General features: G+C 41.5%; 1 protein-coding gene and 1 pseudogene across 1 annotated transcript in view; one reads left to right on the forward strand and one right to left on the reverse strand.

The window, feature by feature from the left end:
• IFT88 (intraflagellar transport 88) overlaps positions 1 to 25,789 on the forward strand; it is a 160,377-nt gene extending 134,588 nt beyond the window's left edge. The window contains 2 exon segments of the mRNA XM_006085499.3: positions 25,174 to 25,284; positions 25,533 to 25,789. Coding sequence (XP_006085561.1) covers positions 25,174 to 25,284; positions 25,533 to 25,654 — 233 coding nt within the window. The 3' untranslated portion in view covers positions 25,655 to 25,789.
• LOC102416838 lies at positions 21,270 to 24,211 on the reverse strand (annotated as a pseudogene).
• Positions 25,790 to 26,426: the final 637 nt, after the last annotated feature.

Consider the following 26,426-nt stretch of genomic DNA (forward strand, 5'->3'; position numbering starts at 1 on the left):
TATAATGAACAGCATAAACCTGATGAACAAAAACAGATCCAGAGACAGAGAAGCATCGATCCAGACCATCAAACCTCAGAGGGAAGGTAGGGGAGGGTGGGGTAAAGGGGGAGAGATCAACCAAAAGGACTTATATGCAAGCATATAGGCCTAACCAATGGACACAGACAACAGGGGGTGAGGGCATGGGGTGGGGGGAGTGGGGGATAATGTGGGGATAAGGACACATATGTAATAACTTAATCAATAAAAAAATTTTAAAAAGGATTAATGAGATCCTCAGATTTACAAAGCTAAATCAAAAGTGGGATAGCCCTGGCTGATGTTGCTCAATGGCTAAAGTGTTGGCCCTCCGACTGAAGGGTCTCGGCTCAATTCTCGGTCAAGGGCACATACTGGGTTCAGGTTCACGCTCCAGTCCGGGTTGGGACGCAAGCGGGAGGCAACCAATCGATGTGTCTCTCTCATCTCTCTCTCTCTCTCTCTCTCTCTCTCTCTCTCTCTCTCTCTCTTTCTCTCCCTCTCTCTCTCTTTCTCCCCCCTCCCTCCCTCTCTTCCCTTCCCTCCCTTCTCTGAAAATCAATGGAAAAAATATCCTCAGTTGAGGATTAACAACAAAAAAGTGGGATAAATAGAGAGAATGATTGCATATATCACAGTCAGATTGCAATATGCAAAAACTGAAAAGCTCTTGCTGACTTTTCAAAGTCAAAAATGAAAACCAGAAACACGGCATTAAATCATCACCTCGCTGTCTCCAGGGAAGTGTCTCACTTCATAAAGGTAATAAAATTCCCTAAAATACTACAAAAAAATGAATACTGTCTATCTTAGAAAATGTAGACTTCCAGTTAAAAATAAACTAGTTACTGAAAACATCATACCCAAAGATGAATGTGTACTAGTATATTTTAAGAGAGATCATAGTGCTGTAAAATGTTGTACTCTGCTTTCTTCATTCAGCATTATTTCATGTCTACTTTCCTGTCATCAAATATTTTCATGATTTTCTTAGTAAAACATTTTAGGAGTGGAATTGCTGAGTATAAAGGTTTAAAAAATTTTAATAATTTTTGAAAATTGTAGTCAAAAATGTAAAATTTGCCATCTTAATCTTTTCGAAGCATACGGTATTAACTAATGTATATTGCTGTGCTGTAGGTCTCTATAACTTTTCCATTTTGCAAAACTGAAACTCTAAACCCAGTGAACAATGACTGCTCTTCTCTCCCTCCCATCTCTCCACCACTGGCAACCACTATTCTACTCTCAGTTTATAAGTTTGATGGCTTTAGATAACTCATATAAGTGAAGTCATGCAGGATTTGTCTTTTTGTGACTGGCTTATTTCACTTAGCATAGTGTCCTCAAGGTTCATTCATAGTGTAGCATGTGTCAGGATTTCCTTCCTTTTGAAAGGTGAACAATATCCCATTGTATGTCTATACCACATTTTCTTTATCCATTTATCTGTTGATGGACACTGAGGTTGTTTCCACCTTTTGGCTGTTGTGGATAAAGTTGCTATAAACATGGGTGTGCAAATATCTCTTTGAGATCCTGTTTTCAATTATTTTTCCTTTATACCCAGAAGTGGGATTACTGGATCATATGATAGTTCTATTTTTAATATTTTGAGGAACCTTCATACTGTTTCCATAGCACTGCAACATATACATTCCCACCAGTGGTGCACAAGTGTTTTAATTTCCCTACATCCTTGCCAACACTTATTTTCTGTTATTTGATATTGGTTATATAATGGATGTGAGGTGTTATCTCATTGTGGTTTTGATTTTCATTTCCCTGACGATTAGCAATGTTGAGTATCTTTTCATATGCATGCTGGCCATTTGAATATCTTCTTTGGATAAATATCTATTTAAATCCTTTGCCCATTTTAAAATTACATTGTTTGTGTTTTTGTTCTTGAGTTGTGGAATTTATATAGTCTGAATATTAATCTCTTATCAGTTATATGGCTTGCAAATATTTTCTCCTATGCCTTAGGATGTCTTTTCACTCTCTTGATTTTTTCTTTTGCTGAACAGAAGTTTTTAAAGTTTGATGTGGTTTTATTTGTTCATTTTGTTGCCTGTGCTTTTGGTGTCATGGCTTTTCCTCTATGTTTTCTTCTAAGAGATATAGTTTCAGGTCTTACATTTTTATCTTTAATCCATTTTGAGTTAATTTTTATATATGGTTTAAGGTAGCAGTCCAGCTTCATTCTTTTGCATGTGATTATCCAGTTTTTCTAATAGTATTTGTTGAAGAGACTATCCTTCCCCTATTGTATTGTCTTACTACAATTGTTGAAGATCAGTACATCTAGGTTTCTTTCTGGACTCTTTCTTCTGTTCCATAGGTCTATATGTCTGTCTTTATATCAGTACCATATTGTTTGGTTATTGTAGCTTTGCAATATGTTTTGAAATCTCTAAGTGTAAGGTCTTCAATTTTATTATCCTTTTTCAGCATTGTTTAGGCTAGACAGGGTCCTTTGAAATTCTATACAAATTTTAAAATGTCTTAATTTCTGCAAAAAAATTCATTTGGATTTTTCTTTTTTATTTTAATTAAATCTTTATTCGTCAGATTATTACAGTTGTTCCTCTTTTTTCCCCCCATAGCTCCCCTCCACCCGGTTCCCACCCCACCCTCTGCCCTTACTCCCCCCCCCCTCCACTGTCCTCATCCATAGGTGTACGATTTTTTTTCAGTTTTTTCCCACACCCCCCACACCCCTTTCCCCCGAGAATTGTCAGTCCACTCCCTTTCTATGTACCTGATTCTATTATATTCACGTTTATTCTGTTCATCAGATTATTTATTCACTTGATTTTTAGATTCACTTGTTAATAGATACATATTTGTTGTTCTTAATTTGTATCTTTACCTTTTTCTTCTTCTTCCTCTTCTTAAAGGATACCTTTCAGCATTTCATATAATGCTGGTTTGGTGGTGATGAACTCCTTTAGCTTTTTCTTATCTGTGAAGCTCTTTATCTGACCTTCAATTCTGAATGATAGCTTTGCTGGGTAAAGTAATCTTGGTTGTAGGTTCTTGCTATTCATCACTTGGAATATTTCTTGCCACTCCCTTCTGCCCTCCATAGTTTCCATTGAGAAATCGGCTGGCAGTCGTATGGGTACTCCCTTGTAGGTAACTAACTATTTTTCTCTTGCTGCTTTTAAGATTCTCTCTCTGTCTTTTGCTCTTGGCATTTTAATTATGATGTGTCTTGGTGTGGTCCTCATTGGATTCCTTTTGTTTGGGGTTCTCTGTGCTTCCTGGACTTGTAAGTCTATTTCTTTCACCAGGTAGGGGAAGTTTTCTGTCATTATTTCTTCAAATAGGTTTTCAATATCTTGCTCTCTCTCTTCTTCTGGCACCACCATAATTCGGATGTTGGTATGCTTGAAGTTGTCCCAGAGGCTCCTTACACTATCTTCATATTTTTGGATTCTCTTTTCTTCTTGTTTTTCCGGTTGGGTGTTTTTTGCTTCTTCATATTTCAAATCTTTGACTTGATTCTTGCGATCCTCGAGTCTGCTGTTGGATCTCCATATAATATTCTTTATTTCAGTCAGTGTATGCTTAATTTCTAGTTGGGCCTTTTTCATAACCTCGAGGGTCTCACTAGATTTATTGAGGGTCTCACTAAATTTATTAGCGGTTTCTAGAAAATCCTTGAAAAACCTTATAACCATGGTTTTGAACTCTATATCCAGTAGTTTGCTTTCCTCCATTTCTGTCATTTGTGACCTGTTTCTTTGTCTCTGCATTTTGACTGCTTCCCTGTGTTGATAGAGTGCCTTTCTGTGCTAGGTGTCCTATAGGGCCCAGTGGCTCAGCCTCCCCAATTACCTGAGGTGGACACTCTTGGTGCACCCCTTTGTGGGCTTTGTGCACAGTTTTGTTGTAGTTAAGCCTTGATTGTAGTAGGTATCACTGGGAGGAATTGACCTCCAGGCCAATTGTCTGTGAGAATCAGCTGTGTTTACGGTGGGAGAACTTCTGTCCTGGAGACACCCTTATGGGGCAAGACTTGCTTCAGTGGGGCTTTGGTGCTCACTGAGTCTGCCCCCTGAGTGTGTTCCTTATGGATCTGAGGAGTTGTAATGGGATGGTCCCACTCTGACCACTGGATACACTGGCTCTTGGATCTCTAAGGAGGTGCTAATTTAGCCTCTGCCTGAGACTACCCAGCAGGAGCTATGGAGAGATCTGTAGATTCCTCTTCTTTGTTTGGGGTTTGGAGGTGCCCAGATGAGGCCCAGCTGTGGGGCCTTGGGCCTTCTTTTGGATGTTCTGGGTCTCTCTGAACCAGCTGCAGTTTGTTAGGTAATTTTAGATTGCAAAGGACCAGGCCATTCATATGCAAAAGCCTCTGCGCACAGCTTGGGTGGGGCGGGGTCTCAGGGAATCAACAGGGCAGAGCAAACAGCTATGGCTGATCCTCAGCCCTGCCCTAAGAGGCCCCGGGTCTCAGGGTCCTGCGGTAATCGCTGCAAGCACCTCTGAGAGAAAGCCGCCCTTAAGTTCCGCCCACTGCCAGACTGTCCAGTTTCTCCCCGTATGAGTCTGGGTCCCCAGAGATTCGCCCAGAACTGGAGTTCAGAGCAGTCGGGAGCTTGTGTCTCCCTCCTGATTGAAAAAGACAACCGTGTCCTCAGTTGCCAGCCCTTTCCATGTGCACCTCCTTACCTCTGCACTTTACTTCTGCACCTCCTCTGAGTCTCAGTGTGCTTTTCTCTTTCCTTCTAGTTGTAGAATTTCCACTCAGCCAGCCTTCCTGTCGTTCTGGATGATGTCCATTTTGTCTTTTAGTTGTATTTTTGAAGTGGTTGTGCAAGGCAACAATTTCAGGTGTTTACCTATGCAGCCATCTTGGTTTCTCTCCTCATTTGGATTTTAATAGGGATTGCATTGAATCTGGAGATGTCTTTGGGTAGTATGGCCATTTTAAGAGTGTTAAGTCTTGCAATCCATGAACATGGAATGTCTTTCTATCATTTGTGTCTTCCTTAATTTCTTTCAGTAGTGTTTTGTAATTTTCAGTGTACAAATTTTTCACCTCCTTTATTACATGCATATATATTTTTAAGTATTTTATTTTTTTTATGCATTTGTAAATGGAATTGTGTTCTTAATTTCATTTTTAGATTGTCCATTGTTAGTGTTTAGAAATGTAATTGATTTTGACCCTACAACTTTTGTTGGATTTGTTTATTAGTTCTAACAGTTTTTTGTCAGTGTCTTTAGGGTTTTCTATGTATAATAAGATCATGTCATTTATGAACAGACAGAATTTAAGTTTTTCCCTTCCTTTTTGAATGTCTTTTTTTTTTTTTTTGCTAACTACTCTGCCTAGAACTTCCAGTACTAGCTATATAATAAAAGTCTAAGCGACTGTTTTAGTGGAACGACCAGAATGACCAGTCGCTATAATGCGCACTGACCACCTCAATGAAGGAGCTGCCCCCTTGTGGTCAGTGCGCTCCCACAGGGGGAGCACTGCTCAGCCAAAAGCTGGGCTCATGGCTGGCAAGTGCAGTGGTGGTGGCAGGAGCCTCTCCCGCCTCCACAGCAGTGCTAAGGAGCAGCAAGCCAAGCAGGAAGGAGTGAGCAGGAGGGCAGTAAGGAGCGAGGGATCCCAGATTGCGAGAGGGTGTAGGCCAGGCCGAGGGGACCCATCCCCTCCCACGCCCCCCGGGCCTCTAGTGTTGAATAAAAGTGGTGAGAGTGGTCATTGTTGCCTTGTTCCTGGTCATAGAGGGAAAGCTTTCAATTTTTCACCATCTAGTATTATGTTCACTGTGGGTTTTTCATATATGCCCTTTATTATGTTCAGGTCATTTCCTTCTATTCTTAGTTTGTTTAGTGCAAGCATGTCAAACTTGCGGCCCGCAGGCCACATGCGGCCCACAACAAATATTTTTGTGGCCCAGCCAATATAACAGTATGTAAGAAACTTTTAATAAAAATTTTGTAACTTGCCCTAACCGGTTTGGCTCAGTGGATAGAGCGTCGGCCTGCGGACTCAAGGGTTCCAGGTTCGATTCCGGTCAAGGGCATGTACCTTGGTTGTGGACACATACCCAGTAGGGAGTGTGCAGGAGGCAGCTGATCGATGTTTCTCTTTCATCAATGTTTCTAACTCTCTATCCCTTTCCCTTCCTCTCTGTAAAAAAATCAATAAAGTATATTTTTTAAAAAATTTTGTAACTTAATTTTTATAATATCCTGTTATACATAATCTATATATATAAAAGGCTAATATGCTAAGTGTCTGACCAGTTGCTATGAGATGCACTGACCACCAGAGGGCAGACACTCACACAGGAGCTGCCATGACTCACACTGGCCATTTACAAAGAAACGGCACCTTGGACCTGGCGCCTACAAAGCAACACTTGGCATCCCCCAACTGGGACACAGGCCCCGCCACCACCCCAGAGCGACAGCCCAGCAAATTGCAGCCGACGCTGCTGAGACCCCATGGGGCAAAATGTGGTCCACAGCCCAACCCAGCCTGGTAACGGTAGCTGTGGGCGCCTGGTAATGACATCACATAGCAACGCCCGGCTTCCTCTCCCTAGTGACAGGCCATTTAACAATAAACGGCACTACAGACCTGGTGCCCTCAAAGCAACACTTGGCTTCCCCCAAGTGGGACACAGGCCCCACCACCACCTCGGAGCGACAGCCCACCAAATCACAGCCAACGCTGCTGAGAGCCCATGGCGCAAAATCAGCCCACAGCCCAGCCCAGCCTGGAAACAGTTTCTGTGGGCACTGGGTAATGACATCATGTAGCAATGCCCAGCTTCCTCTCCCTAGCAACTAGCCTCCTTGGAGTTTCTTCAGCCCAGGAACATGACTTGCTTTATAGCCAGGTGCAAACATTTTACACTTTAACCAAATGTCTGTGAAGCATTTTCACATGCCTCATCTCATTTGATCCTCACAGAAGTCCTGGAGTAGGTAGATAGGAGACTCTGTGGAATCCTATTTTCTTTTCATTAGCCAGAAAACAGAGATTTAGAAAGTTTAGAAACTTGACCCGACTGAAAAGAAGTAAGAAATGGTGGACCTTGAAAATGACTTCAGGTTTTCTCACTGCGCAGAATATAGTCAAACACTGCTGCAGTTAAATATTTCACTCTTTGTTCTCCCTGCATGATCTACAATAATAATCTGCTTCATGTTGGTATTTACTGCAGTGTTGTTGACAATTACCTGAAAGAGAAGTTGGGGTGCTTCACTGGGCTTGAAAAAGTTTAGCTAAATCAGAAAGCAGGTCTAATTAAGCAAGTTTATCTATAATAATAAAAGCATAATATGCTAATTAGACCAGACGTCCTTCCGAACGACCTACTGGACAAAGCCGCAGCTCTGAAGGCCAAGGCAAACCACCACAGCTGCGAGGGCTGAGCCACTTGCAAGAATTTCGTGCATCGGGCCTCTAGTTCTATATAGATATATATATATAAGGCTAAGTTGACTCGCGCATGCGTGGTATATATAAAGCTCTTGCTGGTGCCAATCGCGTGTGTTTTGATCTGTCATTGTCGATCGTGATTTTTGTTGACGTTTCTATTATAGATTAAGGGCAAATAGCAATATTAAAATATTTCTTCTAAATAATTTCCTTTCAATGGGCACGAATTCATGCACCGGGCCACTAGTTATTAATAACAAACTCCAACGTTCACTAATAACTAATTACTATAATCATGTTGCATTCATTTCCCTTACGTGCCTTACACGCAGGCGCATCATGTCTCTCCACTAATACTAGCAGTGAATATTTTATCAGCGGCTGCCATGTCATTAGTCTTGTACTGACTTGTTTGGTGTGCGCAACAGGAAATATTTACTTTTCGGAGAAGAAGAAAAATAGGCCCTAGCCAGTTTGGCTCAGTGGATAGAGCATCTGCCTGTGGACTGAAGGGTCCCAGGTTCAATTCCAGTCAAGGGCACATGCCCTGGTTGTGGGCTCGATCCCCAGTATGCAGGAGGCAGCCAATCAGTGATTCTCATCATTGATGTTTCTATCTCTCTCTCCCTCTCCCTTCCTCTCTGAAATCAATAAAAATATTTAGAAAACAAACCAAGAAAAATAGGTTTATTTGTGTTGTGCTTATTAATTTGTGCAGTTATTCAGTGGCTGGTAAATGTTCAAGAAAAAATATTAATTTTTATTAAAATGTTCTATTATTTTATGTTAACGATTACTCATTTATTTCAGCCGTTTGTATTCAGCATGTCTCTATCGAAATAAACCCACATTTCTATGAAAATTGAAGCTTTTGTTTTTTGTGGCCCACATAAACTTAAACCTTGTTTATTTGGCCTGTGTTAGCCTTTGAGTTTGACATGCTTGGTTTAGTATTTTATCTTAAAAAATGTCAAATTGTCAGATGCCTTTCTGCATCAAAGAAATTATCATATGGTTTTTTTTCTTTATTAATGTGGTATATTATACTGATTTATTATTATATTCTTTGCATTCCAAAGATAAATCCCACTTGGCCAAAATGTATGATCCTTTTAATGTGTTGTTGAATTTGGTTTGCTATCATTTTGTTGAGGGTTTTTGCATCAGTGTTCATCAGGGATATTGTTATGTAGTTTTCTTGTAGTATTTTTGTCAGATTTTGATGTCAGTGTATGCTGGCCTCATAGAATGAGTTTGGAAGTGTTTCCTCCTCTTCAATATTTTGGAAAGATTTGAGAAGGATTGATGTTATTTCTTCTTTAAATATTTGGTAGAATTCTCCAGCAATGCCATCTGGTCCAGAGCATTTCTTTGTTGGGAGGTATTTTATTACTGATTTAATCTCTTTACTAGTTATCAGTCTGTTCATTATTTTACTTCTTCATGATTCAGAGATTTATTTCTAGAAATTTATCCATTTCTTCTATGTTCTCCAGTTTTTCACATAGAATTATTCATAGATGTCTCTTATGCTCCTTTTTATTTCTGTGGCATCAGTTTTAATGTCTCCTTTCATTTCTGGTTTGTTTGTTTTGTCTTTTTTATTTTAATCCTCACTTGAGGATATGTTTATTGATTTTTATTTTCTTGAGAGGGAGAAAGAGAGAGAGATAAACATCGATGTGCAGGATTTGAACCTGCAACATAGATATGACCCTGACCAGGAATCAAACCCACAACCTTTTGGTGTACAGGACAATGCTCCAACAAACTGTGCCACCCAGCTAGGGCTCCCTTTTTGGTCATTTGATTCTTCTCTTTTTCTCAGTTTAGACCTAAGGGTTTAGCAATTTTGTTGATCTTTTCAAAAACCTGCCTTAGTTTTGTTTTACTTTTTCTATTCTATTACATATTATGTTTATTTCTGCTCTAATATTTATTATTTCCTTCCTTCTGCTAACTTTGATCTTTTTTTTAATTCCTTGAGGTGTTTAGGTAGGGTATTGATTTGATATCTTTTTCTTTTTTAATGTATGTTTTTACAGTTATTGCATTTCCCTTGTAGAACTGCTTTTGCCACATCTCATAAGTTTCAGTATTTTGTGTTTTTATTTTCATTTATATCAAGATATTTTCTAATTTCCCTTGTGATTTCTTTGACCCATTGGTGTTTAAGAGTGTGTTTAATTTCAACATATTTGTGAATTTTCAGTTCTTTTTTATTAGTTTCTAGTTTCATTTTCATTACGATCAGAAAATATACTTGGTATGGTTTCAATCTTCTTAAATTTATTAAAACTGGTTTTATGGCTAACATGCACTGTATCCTGGAGAACAGCTTATGTGCACTTGAGAACATATATTCTGCTGTTGTTGGATGAAGTGTTCTTTATATATCTTCTAGAGGCCCTATGCATGAAATTCGTGCAAGAGTAGGCCTTCTCAGCCCTGGCTGCCTCAGCCCTCACAGCCCCGGCTTCATCCGGAAGATTGTCCGGAAGATCGTTCTGCTGTTCGGCTGTTTGGTCAATTTGCATATTATGCTTTTATTATTATAGATTAAGTGTACTAGGTCTATAATGTTGTTCAAGTACTCAATTTTCTGTTGATCTTCTGACTGGTTGACCTATTTATTATTGAAAGTAAGATATTGAAATCTTCTACTACTATTGTGTTACTGTCTTTTTCTTTCTCCAATTCTGTCAATGTTTGCTTCATACATTTGGGTCTCTGTGCTGTTAAGATGTGTCTATATTTGTAATTGTTACATCTTCCTGGTGAATTGGCCTCTTGATCCTTCTATAATGTCCTTGTGACAGTGTTTACTTAAAGTCTATTTTGTCTGAAAATAAGTATGGCCACTCCTGCTCTCTTGGATTACCATTTACATGACATATCTTTAGCTATCTTTCACTTTCAGCCTACGTATGTCATTATATCTACAGTGAGTCTCATATAGATAACATATAGTTGGATCTTTTTTTTCTTTAACCATTTAGCCACTCTGTCTTTTTGATTGAGGAGTTTAGTCCATTTACTTTTAAAATAATTATAGTTAGCACTAGCTGGTTTGGTTCAGTAGATAGAGTGTTGGCCTGCAGACCAAAGGGTCCAGGGTTCGATTCTGGTCAAGGGCACGTACCTTGGTTGCAGGCTCCTCCCCGGCCCAGACCCTGGTTGGGGTGCATGCAGGAAGCAACCAATCGATGTATTTCTCTCACATCGATATTTCTCTCTGTCTTTTCCTCTCTCTTCCAATGTCTCTAAAAATCAATGGAAAAATATCTTCGGGTGAGGATTAAAAATAATAATAATAAATTATAGCTAGGGAAGTACTTACTATTGTCATTTTGTTAATATTTTTGTATGTCTTGTCCTTTTTTATTCCTTTTTCATTTTCTTTTGTGCATTTTCTATGTGTATTTTTTGTGATTACCATGAGAATTACATAAAATATCCTATAATTATAAGTCTACTTTAAACTAATAACTTCAATTGAATACAAAACCTCTACTTCTTTTTATATCTTCCTTCCCTCACTTTATGTTACTGATGTTGCAATAATAGTTTGTATTCATTAACATCGTTTTATAGTTATTTTATGGTTTTATTGTTTATATTCCATACTTGAATTAAAAGTGATTTATCCACCACCATGACAGTATTGCAGGATTCTGTGTTTGTCTATTTGCCTTTACCAAGGAGCTTTATATGCTTTTTTGTTGTTTAGCATCCTTTTGTTTCAACTTGAAGGACTCCCTTTAGCAGTTCTTACAAAGCAGGTGATAAAATCCCTTAGCTTTTGTTTATCCAGGAAGGCAATTACTTCTCCTTTACTTTTTTAAATTAATCTTTATTGTTGAGATTATTATAGAGGTCCCTCTTCTTTCTCCCTATAGCTCCCTTCCACTTGGTTCCCACCCCGCCCCAGGCCCTCACCACCCTATAGTCTGTGTCCATAGGTAATGCATACATTCATATAAGATCTTTGTCTAATCTCTTCCCCCACCCCACCACACCCCTTTCCCTCTGAGAATCATCAGTCTACCCCATTTCCATGCCCCTGATTCTATTCCATTCATCAGTTTATTCTGTTCATCAGATTTTTTATTCGTTTGATTTTTATATTCAGTTGTTGATAGATATGTATTTGTTGCCACTTTGTTGTTCATAATTTGTAACTTTACCTTTTTCTTCTTCTTCCTCTTCTTAAAGGATACCTTTCAGCATTTCATATAATGCTGGTTTGGTGGTGATGAACTCCTTTAGCTTTTTCTTATCTGTGAAGCTCTTTATCTGGCCTTCACTTCTGAATGATAGCTTTGCTAGATAAAGTATTCTTGGTTGTAGGTCCTTGCTATTCATCACTTTGAATATTTCTTGCCACTCCCTTCTGGCCTGCATAGTTTCTGTTGAGAAATCAACTGACAGTCGTATGGGCACTCCCTGGCAGGTAACTAACTGTTTTTCTCTTGCTGCTTTTAAGATTCTCTCTTTGTCTTTTGCCCTTGGCATTTTAATTATGATGTGTCTTGGTGTGGGACTCTTTGGGTTCCTCTTGTTTGGGGTTCTCTGCGCTTCCTGGACTTGTAAGTCTATTTCTTTCACCAAGTAGGGGAAGTTTTCTGTCATTATTTCTTCAAATAGGTTTTCAATATCTTGCTCTCTCTCTTCTTCTGGCACCCCCATAATTCAGATGTTGGTACGCTTGAAGTTGTCCCAGAGGCTCCTTATACTACCTTCATGATTTTGGATTCTTTTTTCTTTTTGCTCTTCTGGTGAGATGGCAGGCACCCTCCCGACTTGCATCACTATAACCACGCCCCAGCTTCTGTAATCCTGCTTGCTTCTTCTGCTTTTGCTCCGCTGCCAGTCAAGCTTCTACTGTCTCAGGTTACAGCCCTCTCCCCAAATCGCAACAGATACACGGAAACTTAACATGTAACATAGAAAGAATGTCTGGAATGTATGTATATGCCATATATGGGAGACAAAGAGCCTGAGAAACTATAAAATGCTAAACCCCACTTTGTTTAGGGCTCAACCTCTGGAGAAGACTCTGCTGAATAGGCATCAGTGTAATTAAAGAGTCCTTTTCTGAACCTCTGAGTGTGTTTGGTTTCTTGCTTTCCACCAGCCTGATTTCTGCCATAACACTTGATTACAAGGGTGTTTTTTGCTTCCTCATATTTCAAATCATTGATTTGATTCTCAGGATCCTCTAGTCTACTGTTGAATCACTGTATATTATTCTTTATTTCAGTCAATGTATGCTTGATTTCTGACTGGTCCTTTTCCATTTTTTTGGCATTCTCACTAAGATCCTTGGAAGTCTCACTAAGTCCCTTAGAGGTTTCTAGAAGATTCTTGAGTAACCTTATAACTGTAGTTTTGAACTCTATATACAGTAGTTTGCTTTCTTCCATTTCTTTCATTTGTGACTTGTTTCTTTGTCTCCGCATTTTGGGTGCTTCCCTGTGTTTGCTTCTATGTATTGGGTAGAGCTGCTAAGTCTCCTTGAGTTGATAAAGTGGCCTTGTGTACGAGGTGTCCTATAGGGCCCAGTGGCTCAGCCTCCTCAGTCACCTGAGGTGGACACTCTAGGTACACCCCTTTGTGAGCTGTGTGCACAGTCTTGTTGTAGTTGAGCCTTGATTGCTGTTGGTGTCACTGGGAGGAATTGACCTCCAGGACAATTTGCTGTGGGGACCAGCTGCAACTACAGTGGGAGAGCTGTGCAGGAGACACCCTTATGGAGCAGAACTTGCTTCAGTGGGGCTTTGGTGCTCACTGAGTCTGCCCCTTGAGTGTGTCGCTTATGGATTTGAAGAGTTGTAATCTGACCACATTGGCTCTTGGGTCTCCAGGGAGGTACAAAGTCAGCCACTGCATGGGACCACCCACAGGAGCTACAGAGAGATCTGCAGATTCCTCCTCTTTGTATCGGGTTTGGAAGTGCCCAGACAAGGCCCAGCTGTGAAGCAAGGCAGGCTGGTGCTGGTGCCGGGTCTTGGGCTTTTTATTGATAGGTTTGGGGCTCCACGACCCAGGTTTTTAGCCTGAGAAAGGACAGGCCATTCATATGCAAAAGCTGTTGCCCACAGCTTGGGTGGGGTTGTAAATTGGGTGGGGCAGGATCTCAGGGAATCACCAGGGTGGAGCAAACAGAAATGGCTGCCAGTCAGCCCTGCAACTGAGGAGGTCCCAACACAGGAACAATGACCACTGGGAGCACCTCCATCTGGAAGAAAGCCACCCCTGAGTTCCTGCCCTGATTCCAGACACTCTAGTTTCTGCCCATGTGTGTCTGGGTCTCCCAGAGCTTTGCCCGGCACTGGAGCTCAGAGGAAGTGGGAGCTTGTAAATTCAGTTCGTGGTGCCAGCCTTTTTAAAAGGAGCAGCTGGGTCTCCAGCAGCCTGTGTGTCACTCAGCCCTATTCCGCACTGGTTTTTACAGTCTGTAGTTCTTATTGCCTGTAGGGACTTCTTTTCCTAGCTCTGGGACCCTGGGCTGGGCATCTGGTGTGGGGCTGGGACCCCTTGCTCCTCCTGGCAGCCTTCGCAGAGGCGATCTCCCTCCTGATTAAAAAAGCAGCCCACATGGCTGCCAGACCAGCCTGTCTCGCACCTCCACACCTCCTACCAGTCTCAGTGTGCTTTCTTCTTTACTTCTCTAGTTGTAGCACTTCCATTCAGCCAGCTTCCCAGCAGTTCTGGATGATGGTTGTTCTGTATTTTAGTTGTAATTTTGATGTGGTTGTGGGAGGCAGCAAGTACAGGGATTTGCCTATGCTGCCATCTTGGTTCTCCACTTCTCCTTTACTTTTGAAGAACAGTTTTGCCAGATATAATATTCTTGGTTGGAAGATTTTTCTTTCAGCACTTTGAATATATCATCTCACTCCCTTCTGGCCTGTAATGTTTCTGCTGAGAAATCTGTTGATAATCATTCTAGTTACCTTGTACATGATTAGTCACTTTTGTCTTGCTGGTTTTAAGATTCTCTTTTGGTTATAATGTGTCTCCATGTGGGTCTTTTTGGGTACATTCTAGTTGGAGTCCTTTGAGCTTCTTGAACTTAGATGTTCATTTCCTTCCTCATATTTGGCAAGTTTTCATTGATCATTTCTTTAAATAATCTCTGTCTCATTCTCTCTCTTCTTCTGGGTCTCCCATAGTACATATATTGATCTACTTACAGTGTTCCATAATTCTCTTAGGCTTTCTTCAGTTTTTCTTGTCCTCTTTCTTTCTTTCTTTCTTTCTTTCTTTCTTTCTTTCTTTCTTTCTTCCTTTCTGTGTGTTTATTTTGTTCCTCTGACTCTGTAATTTCAAATTATCTATCTTTGAGTTCACAAATTCTTTTTTTTTTTAATCCTCACCTGAGGACATGCTTAGAGAAAGGAAGGGAGAGAGAAACATTGATGTGAAAGGGAAACTTTGATTGGTTTCCCTCTGCATGTGCACTAATTGGGGGGTCAAACCTGCAACCCAGGTATGTGCCCAACAGGAGTCAAACTTGCAAGCCAGGTATGTGCCCTGATTGGGAATCGACCAGCAACCTTTCAGTGCACAGGACAGTGGTCAACCAACTGAGCTTCGCCACTGGGCCACAGATTCTTTATGTTTGATTATGTCTGTTTTTGAGCCCTTGTAGTGATTTTTTAACTCAGTTACTGTATTATTGTAATCCTTAGCTCCAGAATGTCTATTTGGTTCTTTTTTATTATCTCTATCTCGTTGTTGATAGTCTCATTTTATCCATGCTTGATTTTTCTAATTTTATTTATTATCTGTGTTCTTTTGTAGCACATTGAGCTTATTTAAAACAATTAATTTGAATTCTTTGTTAGGTAGTTCATAGATCTCCATTTCTTTAGAGTCAACTTCTGGAGATTTATTTTGTTACTTTGGATCATGTTATCCTATTTCTTTGTGTACCTTGTTACTTTTTGTTGTATTTTCATTTGGAAAAAAAAACAAACAAAAACAGCCACTTCTCCCAGTCTTTTTGTACTGGCTTTGACCTTCACCCATCAGCCCTGCTAGAGATTATGAGAATTTTTCAAAATTTTTAGGGGATGCATCTTCTTTCTGCTTCTATGTGCAACTTCCCAATTTAAGAGGCTTGATGATTTCTTTTTCAAGATTTGTCATCTTTTGGTCCTCTGGTGTACTGCAGAATCTCTGGCACGGCAACAAGCTGCTGAACCCCCATTTGTTCTCTGCAGCCCACAAGTATCCAAACTATGCCAGTTCCTCTTTAGTGCTCCAAGTCACATGAGACAGAAACCAGACCCTTGGGCAGTCCCTTAAAAAGCTGGCATGTTGGATGTACATTTCATTCCAGTCTTTCCCTGCTGAGGAAGAAGCCATGAGTTGGACACATTCTCCTGATCACAAGCTGTGCCAGCTTTTGTCTGTAGTGGGGGAGGTCCTCTGATTCTTCAACAAGCCACTGAGCTCTTTTGTGTTCTTAGCAGTTCTCGGGCATCCAGAATATGCTGGTTCCTCAGGAGCACTCCAGACCAGTCTCTCAGGCAGTTCCATGAAAAACCCAAATGTTGGATATATATTCTATTGTTGTCTTTCTTCCCAAGGGAGACCCTGCAAGTTGGGCTTTTCCTCACAAATGTCAGCTATGTTGGCTGTGAGTAGGAGCTGACATAGTTGAAATAAAATTGCTTTTCTTACCTGTTTCAATAAAGTTGTTCTTGCCTTTGAGCATCCTAACTGTTTTCTGGAGTTCTCGTGAAGGCTTTTGGACCATAGGCAATGTCTCTGTAAAGGAACAAGGTCTGGGGCTTCCTGTTCCATTATCTTGCTGACGGGAAAACTTTTAAGTCTTTTGATATATACTACCAAATCTTAGAAAATTTGTTCATTTCACTTGCTATTCTGATATTTTTTAATCTTAGTCATTTTAATAGGTGATGTTAAATCCTAAATTTAGAATTATATGAATTTTAAATTATGTAATGTTTGATATCTACAAAAGAATCTGTATAGTGCTGTTATGAAGCATATTAATAAAATTAATAAAGCCATCATAAAACATCAGAACCAGAACATTACTGTTATACCTACCAATGTGCATTCTGTCTTCTGCTTCTTTCACACATAACTACTATGAGTTTTATATTTTACTAGAGGCCCAGTGCATGAAATTTGTGCACTGGGTCGGGGGCGGTCCCTCAGCCTGGCCTGTGCCCTCTCACAGTCCAGGACCCTTAGGGGATGTCCGACTGCCTAGACCTGCAGTCTGACATCCCCTGAGGGATGTAGCAGTGTACCAAGTGGCAGGCAGCCAGGGAGGAGCCCGAATTGGGACCAGGCACCGCTCATGCTCAACCCAGCCCACTGCTCCTGCTGCTGCAGAGTCGGGAGAGGCTCCCTACACCATGGCAGCTGCACTCACCAGCTGTGAGCCTGGCTTCTGGCTGAGTGGCGCTCCCCCTGTGGAAGCGCACTGACCACCAGGGGGCAGCTCCTGCATTGAGCATCTGCCCCCTGGTCGTCAGTGCACATCATAGCAACCAGTCATTCCAGTTATTCTGCCGTAATGGTCACTTAGGCTTTTATTATATAGGCTAGAGGCCTGGTGCACGAATTTGTGCACCAGTGGGTTCTCTCAGCCTGGCCTGCGGGGTCTGGCCGAAACCAGCTCTCCAACATCCCCTGTGGGGTCCCGGATTGTGAGAGGGTGCAGACCAAGCCGAGGGACCCTACCAGTGCACAATCAGAGCCGGGGAGGGACACAGGAGGTTGGCCAGCTGGGGAGGGACTGCGGGAGGGCTCCAGGGCGTGTCTGGCCCATCTCGCTCAGTCCCAGTCGGCCGGACCTCAGCAGCAAGCTAACCTACCAGTCAGAGCGTCTGCCCCCTGGTGGTCAGTGCAGTTCATAGTGAGCTGTTGAGCGGCCTTAGCATATCATTAGCATATTATACGTTGGTTGAATGGCCGACCGGTCGACCAGACACTTAGCATATTGGGCTTTTATTATATAGGACTAGTAGCCCGGTGCACAAAAATTTGTGCACTCGGGCGGGGGGGTCCCTCAGTTATTAAACATTTATCGGCACAACTCTGACCACATTGGTGGTGGTGGTGGTCTTGTCAGAATGTGTTATATTATGCAGATGAAAATCTATTTAAACAGACTTGATGTAGATATTTTCTTTTTTTTAATTAAATCTTTATTGTTCAGATTATTACAGTTGTTCCTCTTTTTTCCGCCCATAGCTCTCCTCCACCCAGTTCCCACCCCACCCTCTGCCCTTACCCCTCCCACTGTACTCATCCATAGGTGTACGATTTTTGTCCAGTCTCTTCCTGCACCCCCACACTCCTTTCCCCCCAAGAATTGTCAGTCCACTCCCTTTCTATGCCCCTGGTTCTATTATATTCACCAGTTTACTCTGTTCATCAGATTTTTTATCACTTGATTTTTAGATTCACTTGTTGATAGATATGTATTTGCTGTTCATAATTCTTATCTTTACCTTTTTCTTCTTCCTCTTCTTAAAGAATACCTTTCAGCATTTCATATAATACTGGTTTGGTGGTGATGAACTCCTTTAGCTTTTTCTTATCTGTGACGCTCTTTATCTGACCTTCAATTCTGAATGATAGCTTTGCTGGATAAAGTAATCTTGGTTGTAGGTTCTTGCTATTCATCACTTGGAATATTTCTTGCCACTCCCTTCTGGCCTGCATAGTTTCTGTTGAGAAATCAGCTGGTAGTCGTATGGGTACTCCCTTGTAGGTAACTTACTGTTTTTCTCTTGCTGCTTTTAAGATTCTCTCTTTGTCTTTTGCCCTTGGCATTTTAATTATGATGTGTCTTGGTGTGGTCCTCCTTGGATTTCTTTTGTTTGGGGTTCTCTGCGCTTCCTGGACTTGTAAGTCTATTTCTTTCACCAGGTAGGGGAAGTTTTCTGTCATTATTTCTTCAAATAGGTTTTCAATATCTTGCTCTCTCTCTCCTTCTGGCACCCCTATAATTCGGATGTTGGTGTGCTTGAAGTTGTCCCAGAGGCTCCTTACACTATCTTCATATTTTTGGATTCTTTTTTCATTTTGCTTTTCCGGTTGGGTATTTTTTCCTTCTTCGTATTTCAAATCTTTGACTTGATTCTTGGGATCCTCTTGTCTGCTGGTGGATCTCTGTATATTATTCTTTATTTCAGTCAGTGTATGCTTAATTTCTAGTTGGTCTTTTTTCATATCCTCCAGGGTCTCACTAAATTTATCGGCGGTTTCCAGAAAATTCTTGAAAAACCTTATAACCGTGGTTTTGAACTCTATATCCAGTAGTTTGCTTTCCTCCATTTCTGTCATTTGTGACCTGTTTCTTTATCTCCGCATTTTTTATGCTTCCCTGTGTTGGTAGAGTGGCTTTGTGTGCTAGGTGTCCTATAGGGCCCAGTGGCTCAGCCTCCCCAATTACCTGAGTTGGACACTCTTGGTGCACCCCTTTGTGGGCTTTGTGCACAGTTTTGTTGTAGTTAAGCCTTGATTGTAGTAGGTATCACTGGGAGGAATTGACCTCCAGGCCAATTGGCTGTGAGAATCAGCTGTGTTTACGGTGGGAGAACTTCTGTCCTGGAGACACCCTTATGGGGCAAGACTTGCTTCAGTGGGGCTTTGGTGTTCACTGTGTCTGCCCCCTGAGTGTGTCCCTTATGAATCTGAGGAGTTGTAATCTGGATGGTCCCACTCTGACCACTGGGCACACTGGCTCTTGGATCTAAGGAAGTGCTAATTTAGCCTCTGCCTGAGGCTACCCAGCAGGAGTTACAAAGAGATCTGCAGATTCCCCTTCCTTGTTTGGGGTTTGGAGGTGCCCAGATGAGGCCCAACTGTGAAGCAATGCAAGCTGCTGTGGGGCCTTGGGCCTTCTCTTGGAAGTTCTGGGTCTGTCTGGCCCAGCTGCAGTTTGTTAGGTACTTTTCAGATTGCAAAGGGCCAGGGCATTCATATGCAAAAGCCTCTGCCCCAGCTTGGGTGGGGCATGGTCTCAGGGAATCAACAGGGCGGAGCAAACAGCTATGGCTGATCCTCAGCCTTGCCCTAAGAGGCCCCGCGTCTCAGTGTCCCGGTAATCGCTGCTAGCACCTCTGAGAGAAAGCTGCCCTCGAGTTCCGAATTCTGCCCGCAGCCAGACACTCCAGTTTCTCCCCGTATGAGTCTGGGTCCCCAGAGACTTCCCAGAACTGGAGTTCAGAGCAGTCGGGGGCTTGTGACTCCCTCCTGATTGAAAAAGACAGCCGCGTCCTCAGTTGCCAGCCCTTGCCGCGTGTGCCTCCGTACCTCTGCACTTCCACACCTCCTCTGAGTCTCAGTGTGCTTTTCTCTTTCCTTCTAGTTGTAGAATTTCCACTCAGCCAGCCTTCCTGTAGTTCTGGATGATGTTCGTTTGTCTTTTAGTTGTATTTTTGTAGTTGTTGTGGGAGGCAGCAATTTCCGGTGTTTACCTATGCCGCCATCTTGGTTTCTCCCTTGATGTAGATATTTTCAAAGATGGAAGAATTGTCCCTGTCAACTATTTTAGTTGATTCATATCTTCAGTAATTGTCATCATTGCAAAGTTTTCAGTCCCCATATGGATTGCTGGATATAATAGGTCATGCGCTGTCCCTGTCCTTTGTAGCCTTTGTTACCTTAAGGACTCTAGTTTTCCATTTATATTGTATAAGTACCAACCTTACCAGCTTAAAAATGTAAGCTTTTAACACTGCTCTCTCTGTTCCGTATCCTTCCGATGAAAATTGGAGTTGGGTTGCAGCACAGGAGAGAAATTCAGAAGGGAAATATTGAAGTAATGACTGCAGTAGGAGAAGAGGGAACCTATTTCCCTTGCTATAGGCACTGGCGCCCTGGACCATAGGGCTGGCAGCTTCTCCGGGTGGCTGCAGCCTGGGACCTCGGGCGGGTGGCTTGTCCGTCTCCTGGGCTGCAGCCAGCACCAGGTGCTGACGCCTGGACCAGAGGTGGGCGGCTTCTTCTTCTGGCGGCTTCTTCTTCTTCTGTGCTTCCAGGGAGGGCAGTCAGTTATGTGTATATGTGTGTGCATGCAAACATAGGCGTGTACACGTGTGTATGTGGAAATCTGCTGGGCAAGTCAAAACCATAGAAGAGTTGCCCCCTATCTCTTGAATCTTCCAGAGATATCCCCCACTTTTTTATTCTATCACTACTGGAGAGTCAGTATTTGCATCCAGCCAGCCAGTGACTCTCTCAGTGTCTATTTCTGACTTCTTTCCCTGTCTGTCTTCCAACCCCTAATCATATTTCCACTTGGATGCATCATTTTTACTCCCAATATGCTGTATAGAGAAGGAGTCAGGATGCTGTCATCCCATGAATAGTACTCAGTAACAAACCAATTGCATTTTAGTTGGGCAATTCAAATCCCTTCCACCATGCATTTCTGTTTCAATTTTTGTTTGTTGGATTGTTCTGCTGCTTCTTCTCCTCACCCCACCACCCTTGGATCGTAATGTAAAATTCTTTTACCATGTCAAGAAATTATTAAAAATACAGGTACTTTGAAAAAAAAAATACAGGTACTTTTCCGAACACCAGCCAGGGGGCGGGGGGCAGGGAAGAGGCGGCCACCAGCAGAGTGTGCACCCTAATGTGCAGGAGATGTGATGAGGCCCAGCCCCCTGTATTGAGAACCAGGCTCTGGCCATGTAGAAACGTCTCATTTATACCTCTGGCTACAGCCAGCTGCACACAAAAGGTTAGGAGTCCTGAAGCCTGTCCTGCCGAGGAGAAAGGGTGTGGCCCTCCGTCCTCCCAGTGCCCGCACGCCCACGGCCTCAGGCATAGAAGATGAGCTCGGGGATCTGCCCGCCCTGCACCCCGGTGCCGTTGGTGCTGTCGGGGGAGCACTGGAACTGGAAGGTCACCTTCCCGCACTGCACCTTCGTCAGGCCCTCCTGCCCGAAGTAGCTGAGCTCGCTGCCATCCAGCATGGCGCTGGCCGTGTAGAAGGTGTCCTGCTCCACCTGCACTGGGTGCTAGAACCAATCCAGGAAGGTGCTGCTGGAGCCGTCGGATACGAACCTGGTCAGGTTCTGGGCGAGGACCACCCACAGGCGCTTGAGCTCGATCTTCACACTGTACTTGGCTTTCCCGGAGCTGGACCCATATAGGCCCAGCCCCGCCACAAACACCCTCCTGTCCACCGCAAACTGGATGCTGTCACAGCGCCCCCGGTAGCGCCACTGGTTGCTCTGGCAGGCTGAGGACTCGAAGCAGTGGCACCTCTGCGGGGCCAGGCCTCGCCTCTTGGTCAGCGGGGTCTTGTTGGCCGCCGTGTACCACAGGAAGATGTTGTGGGTCTCCTCCAGCGTCAGGATGTCCGACTGGGCAGTGCCATTGGCAAACTCCTCCAGGTTCATGGTCGGAATGCGGACCAGGTAGAGGGCCGGCTCCTGGCTCTTGCCTGCTGCCTGGGTTTCCAATCACCGTCAGTGGCAGGCGGCTTCTTCCGTCCTTCCCCTTTCGCCTCCCAGCATTGTGCCTACGTATGCAAATTAACCGCCATCTTTGTTGGCAGTTAATTTGCATATCGCCCTGATTAGCCAATGGGAAGCGTAGCGAAGGTATGGTCAATTACCATGTTTGTCGATTATTAGATAGGATATGTATTGAGGTTTACATTTTTCAGTTTCTTGCCTTTTCATATATAATTTTATCATGTATGCAAACAATATATTCATTTTGCTTGTGTTTAATTTTTCTAAAAAGGTATTCAGTATATAGTGTTCTGGCTTGCTTTTTTTAACTTACTATGTTTCTAAGGTTAAGTAAGGTTAACCATTCCTATATGTTTTTTGTCCATCTGTGATTTTACTTTGGGAATTATCTCTTCGTATACATTGTACATTTTATAGGGATATTCTTTTTTACTGGTGCAGGTAAGTTTCAAGATTCCTTGTTACTCTAAATTCTATGATTTTAAGATTATTTCTCTTATAAAATAAAAGTATCATTTGGAAGTTTAAGTGTTAATTGATTGATAATTCAGATAAATTGATTTTACAATTCAATTTTCTGAACCTATTTGTTTTTATCTTCCCTCTATGAAATAGTAATTGTTTGTTGGACATAAAACCCACCCCAACTTACAAATATTGCTCCATTTTTACCTGCCTATGTATGGCAATGTTACTCCATGAAAGTTTATGAAAATGATGAAATGAGGATATTCACATTATACCCTTAGTGGTCTTTATAATAGAAAATATTTAACAATTCTATTCATGGCTTTTCAATTGGATAATTAAAGTTTTCTGAGGAGGTCAGTTTTCATCTTTTTTTTTTAAAAAAAATATTTTTTTATTGATTTCAGAGAAGAAGTGGAGAGGGAGAGAGAAATAGAAACATTAATGATGAGAGAGAGTCATTGATTGGCTGCCTCCTGCATGCCCCCCACTGGGGATTGAGCCCACAACCTGGGCATGTGCCCTTGACCAGAATCAAATCCTGGACCCTTCAGTGCATAGGCTGATGCTCTACCAGTGGTTCTCAACCTTCCTAATGCCGTTACCCTTTAATACAGTTCCTCATGTTGTGGTGACCCCCAACCATAAAATTATTTTCATTGCTACTTCATAACTGTAATTTTGCTACTGTTATGAATCATAATGTAAATATCTGATATTCAGGATGTATTTTCATTGTTCGCGACCCACAGGTTGAGAACTGCTGCTTATCCACTGAGCTAAACCAGCTAGGGCCACTTTTCATCTTTAAAAGTTTGTTCTTAAAAATAAAAAGTTTGTTCTTTCCATGGGACTGTAGTCCTTCAGTCTTGGAATTATACATTAGGATTTCAGAAAGGCTTTGGATGCCTGAGAGAGATGTTGGGTTTTTGTTATATTCATATAGATAGCTTATATCTGTGTGAAAAGTGAAGTGAAAGCAATATTGCCCAGAGCAATAGTTTTCAAACTTTCTTTAGCTGAGCTCACTCAGGCACTTTGAAAGACCCCCATTTGCACTTGTAGATGGAAAAAAAATTGACTTAATTGTACCAAAAAAATTAGAGAAGAACAAAATAAAATACGTTGACACATTCATTGCATTTTATTTTCAATAATATCTACAATGTAGGGAAATGGTAAGCTTTTTATAAGAACCCAGAGGGGACTTACAATTTTGGTTCAGTTGACCAGCCTTAAAATGTGGGTATTTTAAAGGCCATCTTGTTTTGAAGCATATTTATTGACATTGTCAATAAGCTAAAATATAAAGTATACTCAGAAATGATCAGAGCATATCTGTGGACTACTCTCATTGAAAGTGAAGCTTTCATAACAGAAAAAAAAGAATATTGTGGTTATTTTAAGAGGAAGAAATAGCCAAAACCGGTTTGGCTCAGTGGATAGAGCGTCGGCCTGCTGACTGAAAGGTCCCAGGTTCGATTCCGGTCAAGGGCATGTACCTGGGTTGCGGGCACATCCCCAGTAGGAGATGTGTAGGAGGCAGCTGATCGATGTTTATAACTCTCTATCTCTCTCCCTTTCTCTCTGTAAAAAATCAATAAAAAATATATTTTTTAAAAAAAGAGGACGAAATAAAAATTGTGGGACTGGAGGAATGGTTCTTTTAAAATGTACAATAGAGATTTAAGATTCAAAAGTACTACTAATATTTCTTACTAATATGAGTGTTCAACTTTATCTGAAATTCTTCAGTGATGTGAATTGCATTATTTCCCATGGCAGCCATTCCATATTCAGACACTATCATCCTTTTCAAGTTTTTCCTTATATTGAGCCAAAATTGATTGTACTACACAAGGAAAATCTAATGTTCTTCTATATGAATATTCTTCAAATGTTTGAAGTAAATGGATTTTATGTCTATGTTATCTCGTACCTGGTTTGAGCTTGCACAGTCTCTTGTGTGTGTGTGTGTGTGTGTGTGTGTGTGTGTGTGTGTGTGTGTTTCTATTTGATGTGGTTTTAGGGCCACTCAGCCGCCTTGATATGAGGTTGATGACACAGCTCATATTGATCTTAACACTTAACACTTCCTATTCTTTCTCCAGTTGCTTTGTTCTTTGCCAGATTAAACCTGGCAAAGTAGTCTCTAACTTTTCACAAGTGAATTGGTAAAATTGAAACCTATAATTAAGCACGCATTTGAAAAAATACATATAAAGACTTTTAAGTGACGTTTCCTCTATATTATAGATTTCCAACAAGAGATTTCTTTTAAATTTTAGATAATAAGAATTACATCCCTTGGGATTGACTATAATCTTACTCAATAATGCGCTATCGTCAGTTTAGACCAGACCAAACCAGGAGAGAGGGGCTTGCAAACTAAAACTAAAAGGATTACAAAAGAGAGAACTGCCCAGCCAGCATGGCTCAGTAGTTGAGGATCGACCTATGAATCAGGAGGTCACAGTTTGATTCCTGGTCGGGGCACATGCCCAGGTTGTGGGCTCAGTCCCCGGTGGAGTACGTGAGGGAGGCAGCCGATCGATGAGTCTCTCTCATCATTGGTGTTTCTCTCTCTCTCTCCTTCTCCCTTCCTCTCTGAAATCAATAAAAATATATTTTTAAAAAGAGAGAGAGAATTATATCCCTTGGAAGTTGGCTTCAAACAAAACAACCTTGGCAAATAAGTATGCTTTAACTTCGTGATGTAGTATTGTTTTCTCAACATGTTAAACAAATGCATTTTTATTTTTGTGTTTTCAGATAGCGGCCAGAACTGTAGTGCCAATAGTAAAGGTGAACAGCTAAGTGCCAAACTCAGAGCTTTACCCGGGACAAACGAGCCTTATGAAAGTAGCAGTCACAAAGAAATAGGCAAGTGACCATGTTCCCCACCCAGCCCCACAGGTTCAACAGGTCTGAAAGCTGGTGAAATGGCAAAAAATGTATAATTGGGCATTAAGAATTTCATATATACAGAGAATTGAAATGACTTGGGAGAGCATTTCTATTCACTCTGCATTGTTCTCAGTTTTGATTATGAGACTAACTGGCTTCATGTTTGTTTGTTTGCCATATATATATATATAAATTTCTAATGTAACTATCTGTTTTGAACCTAGATGCCTCATATGTGGATCCACTTGGCCCTCAAGTAGAAAGACCAAAGACTGCGGCCAAGAAAAGACTGGAGGAGGATGATTTTGCTGATGAAGAGTTAGGAGATGATTTGCTTCCAGAATAATATGTACATTATGTTATTTATTAAAGGAAAGAAATTACCTTGCAAGATAATACCCATGTTAAACCTTGGATTAGATATAAAAACTTTAATTTTGTACACTTCCAAAGTTTTTAATAACTGTATTGTGTTCTGTGAGTATGGGTTTAAGTCTTGTTTTGTTTTTAATGGAAAAAAAACATGTGAAAGTAATCCATTAAGCTATGACTTCCTTACCCTTTTTAAAACATTGACCTCCACCCCACCCCCCCGAGTAAGTAAGGAATTTTGTTGGACAACCAGTTATCACTCACACACACACACAGACACACACACATGCATAAAAATTATCTTTAATACTGCAGTGTATGCTATTTTCTATAATTTCATTTTTAAAGTGTTATAATGAAAACTGCATTGATTTCTTGGATTGCAGCTTGAAAAATACTATGCTAGGACATATCATTGCTGGATATTTAGTCAAGCTAAATTGCTTCGAGTTTGGAAACTATACTTCTTTGGAAGTTTGCCTGAGGAGGGATTATAATACTACTAGAGGCCCAGTGCACAAAATTCGTGCACAGGCGGCGCGGGGGGGGGGAGAGGTTCCTTCAGCCCATCCTGTGCCCTCACACAATCTGGGATCCCTCGGGGGATGTCCGACTGCCGGTTTAAAGGCCTACACTGGCAGTTGGACATCCCTCTCACAACCCAGGATGCTGTATGCACCAGTGACCATACTTTTCATACAGGTGAAAGGCATCTTGCTGTTGTGTGGGCAGCTACATTTTTTGCC

Source organism: Myotis lucifugus, unplaced genomic scaffold (assembly GCF_000147115.1).
Source record: "Myotis lucifugus unplaced genomic scaffold, Myoluc2.0 scaffold_19, whole genome shotgun sequence".
Classification (NCBI taxonomy): domain Eukaryota; kingdom Metazoa; phylum Chordata; class Mammalia; order Chiroptera; family Vespertilionidae; genus Myotis; species Myotis lucifugus.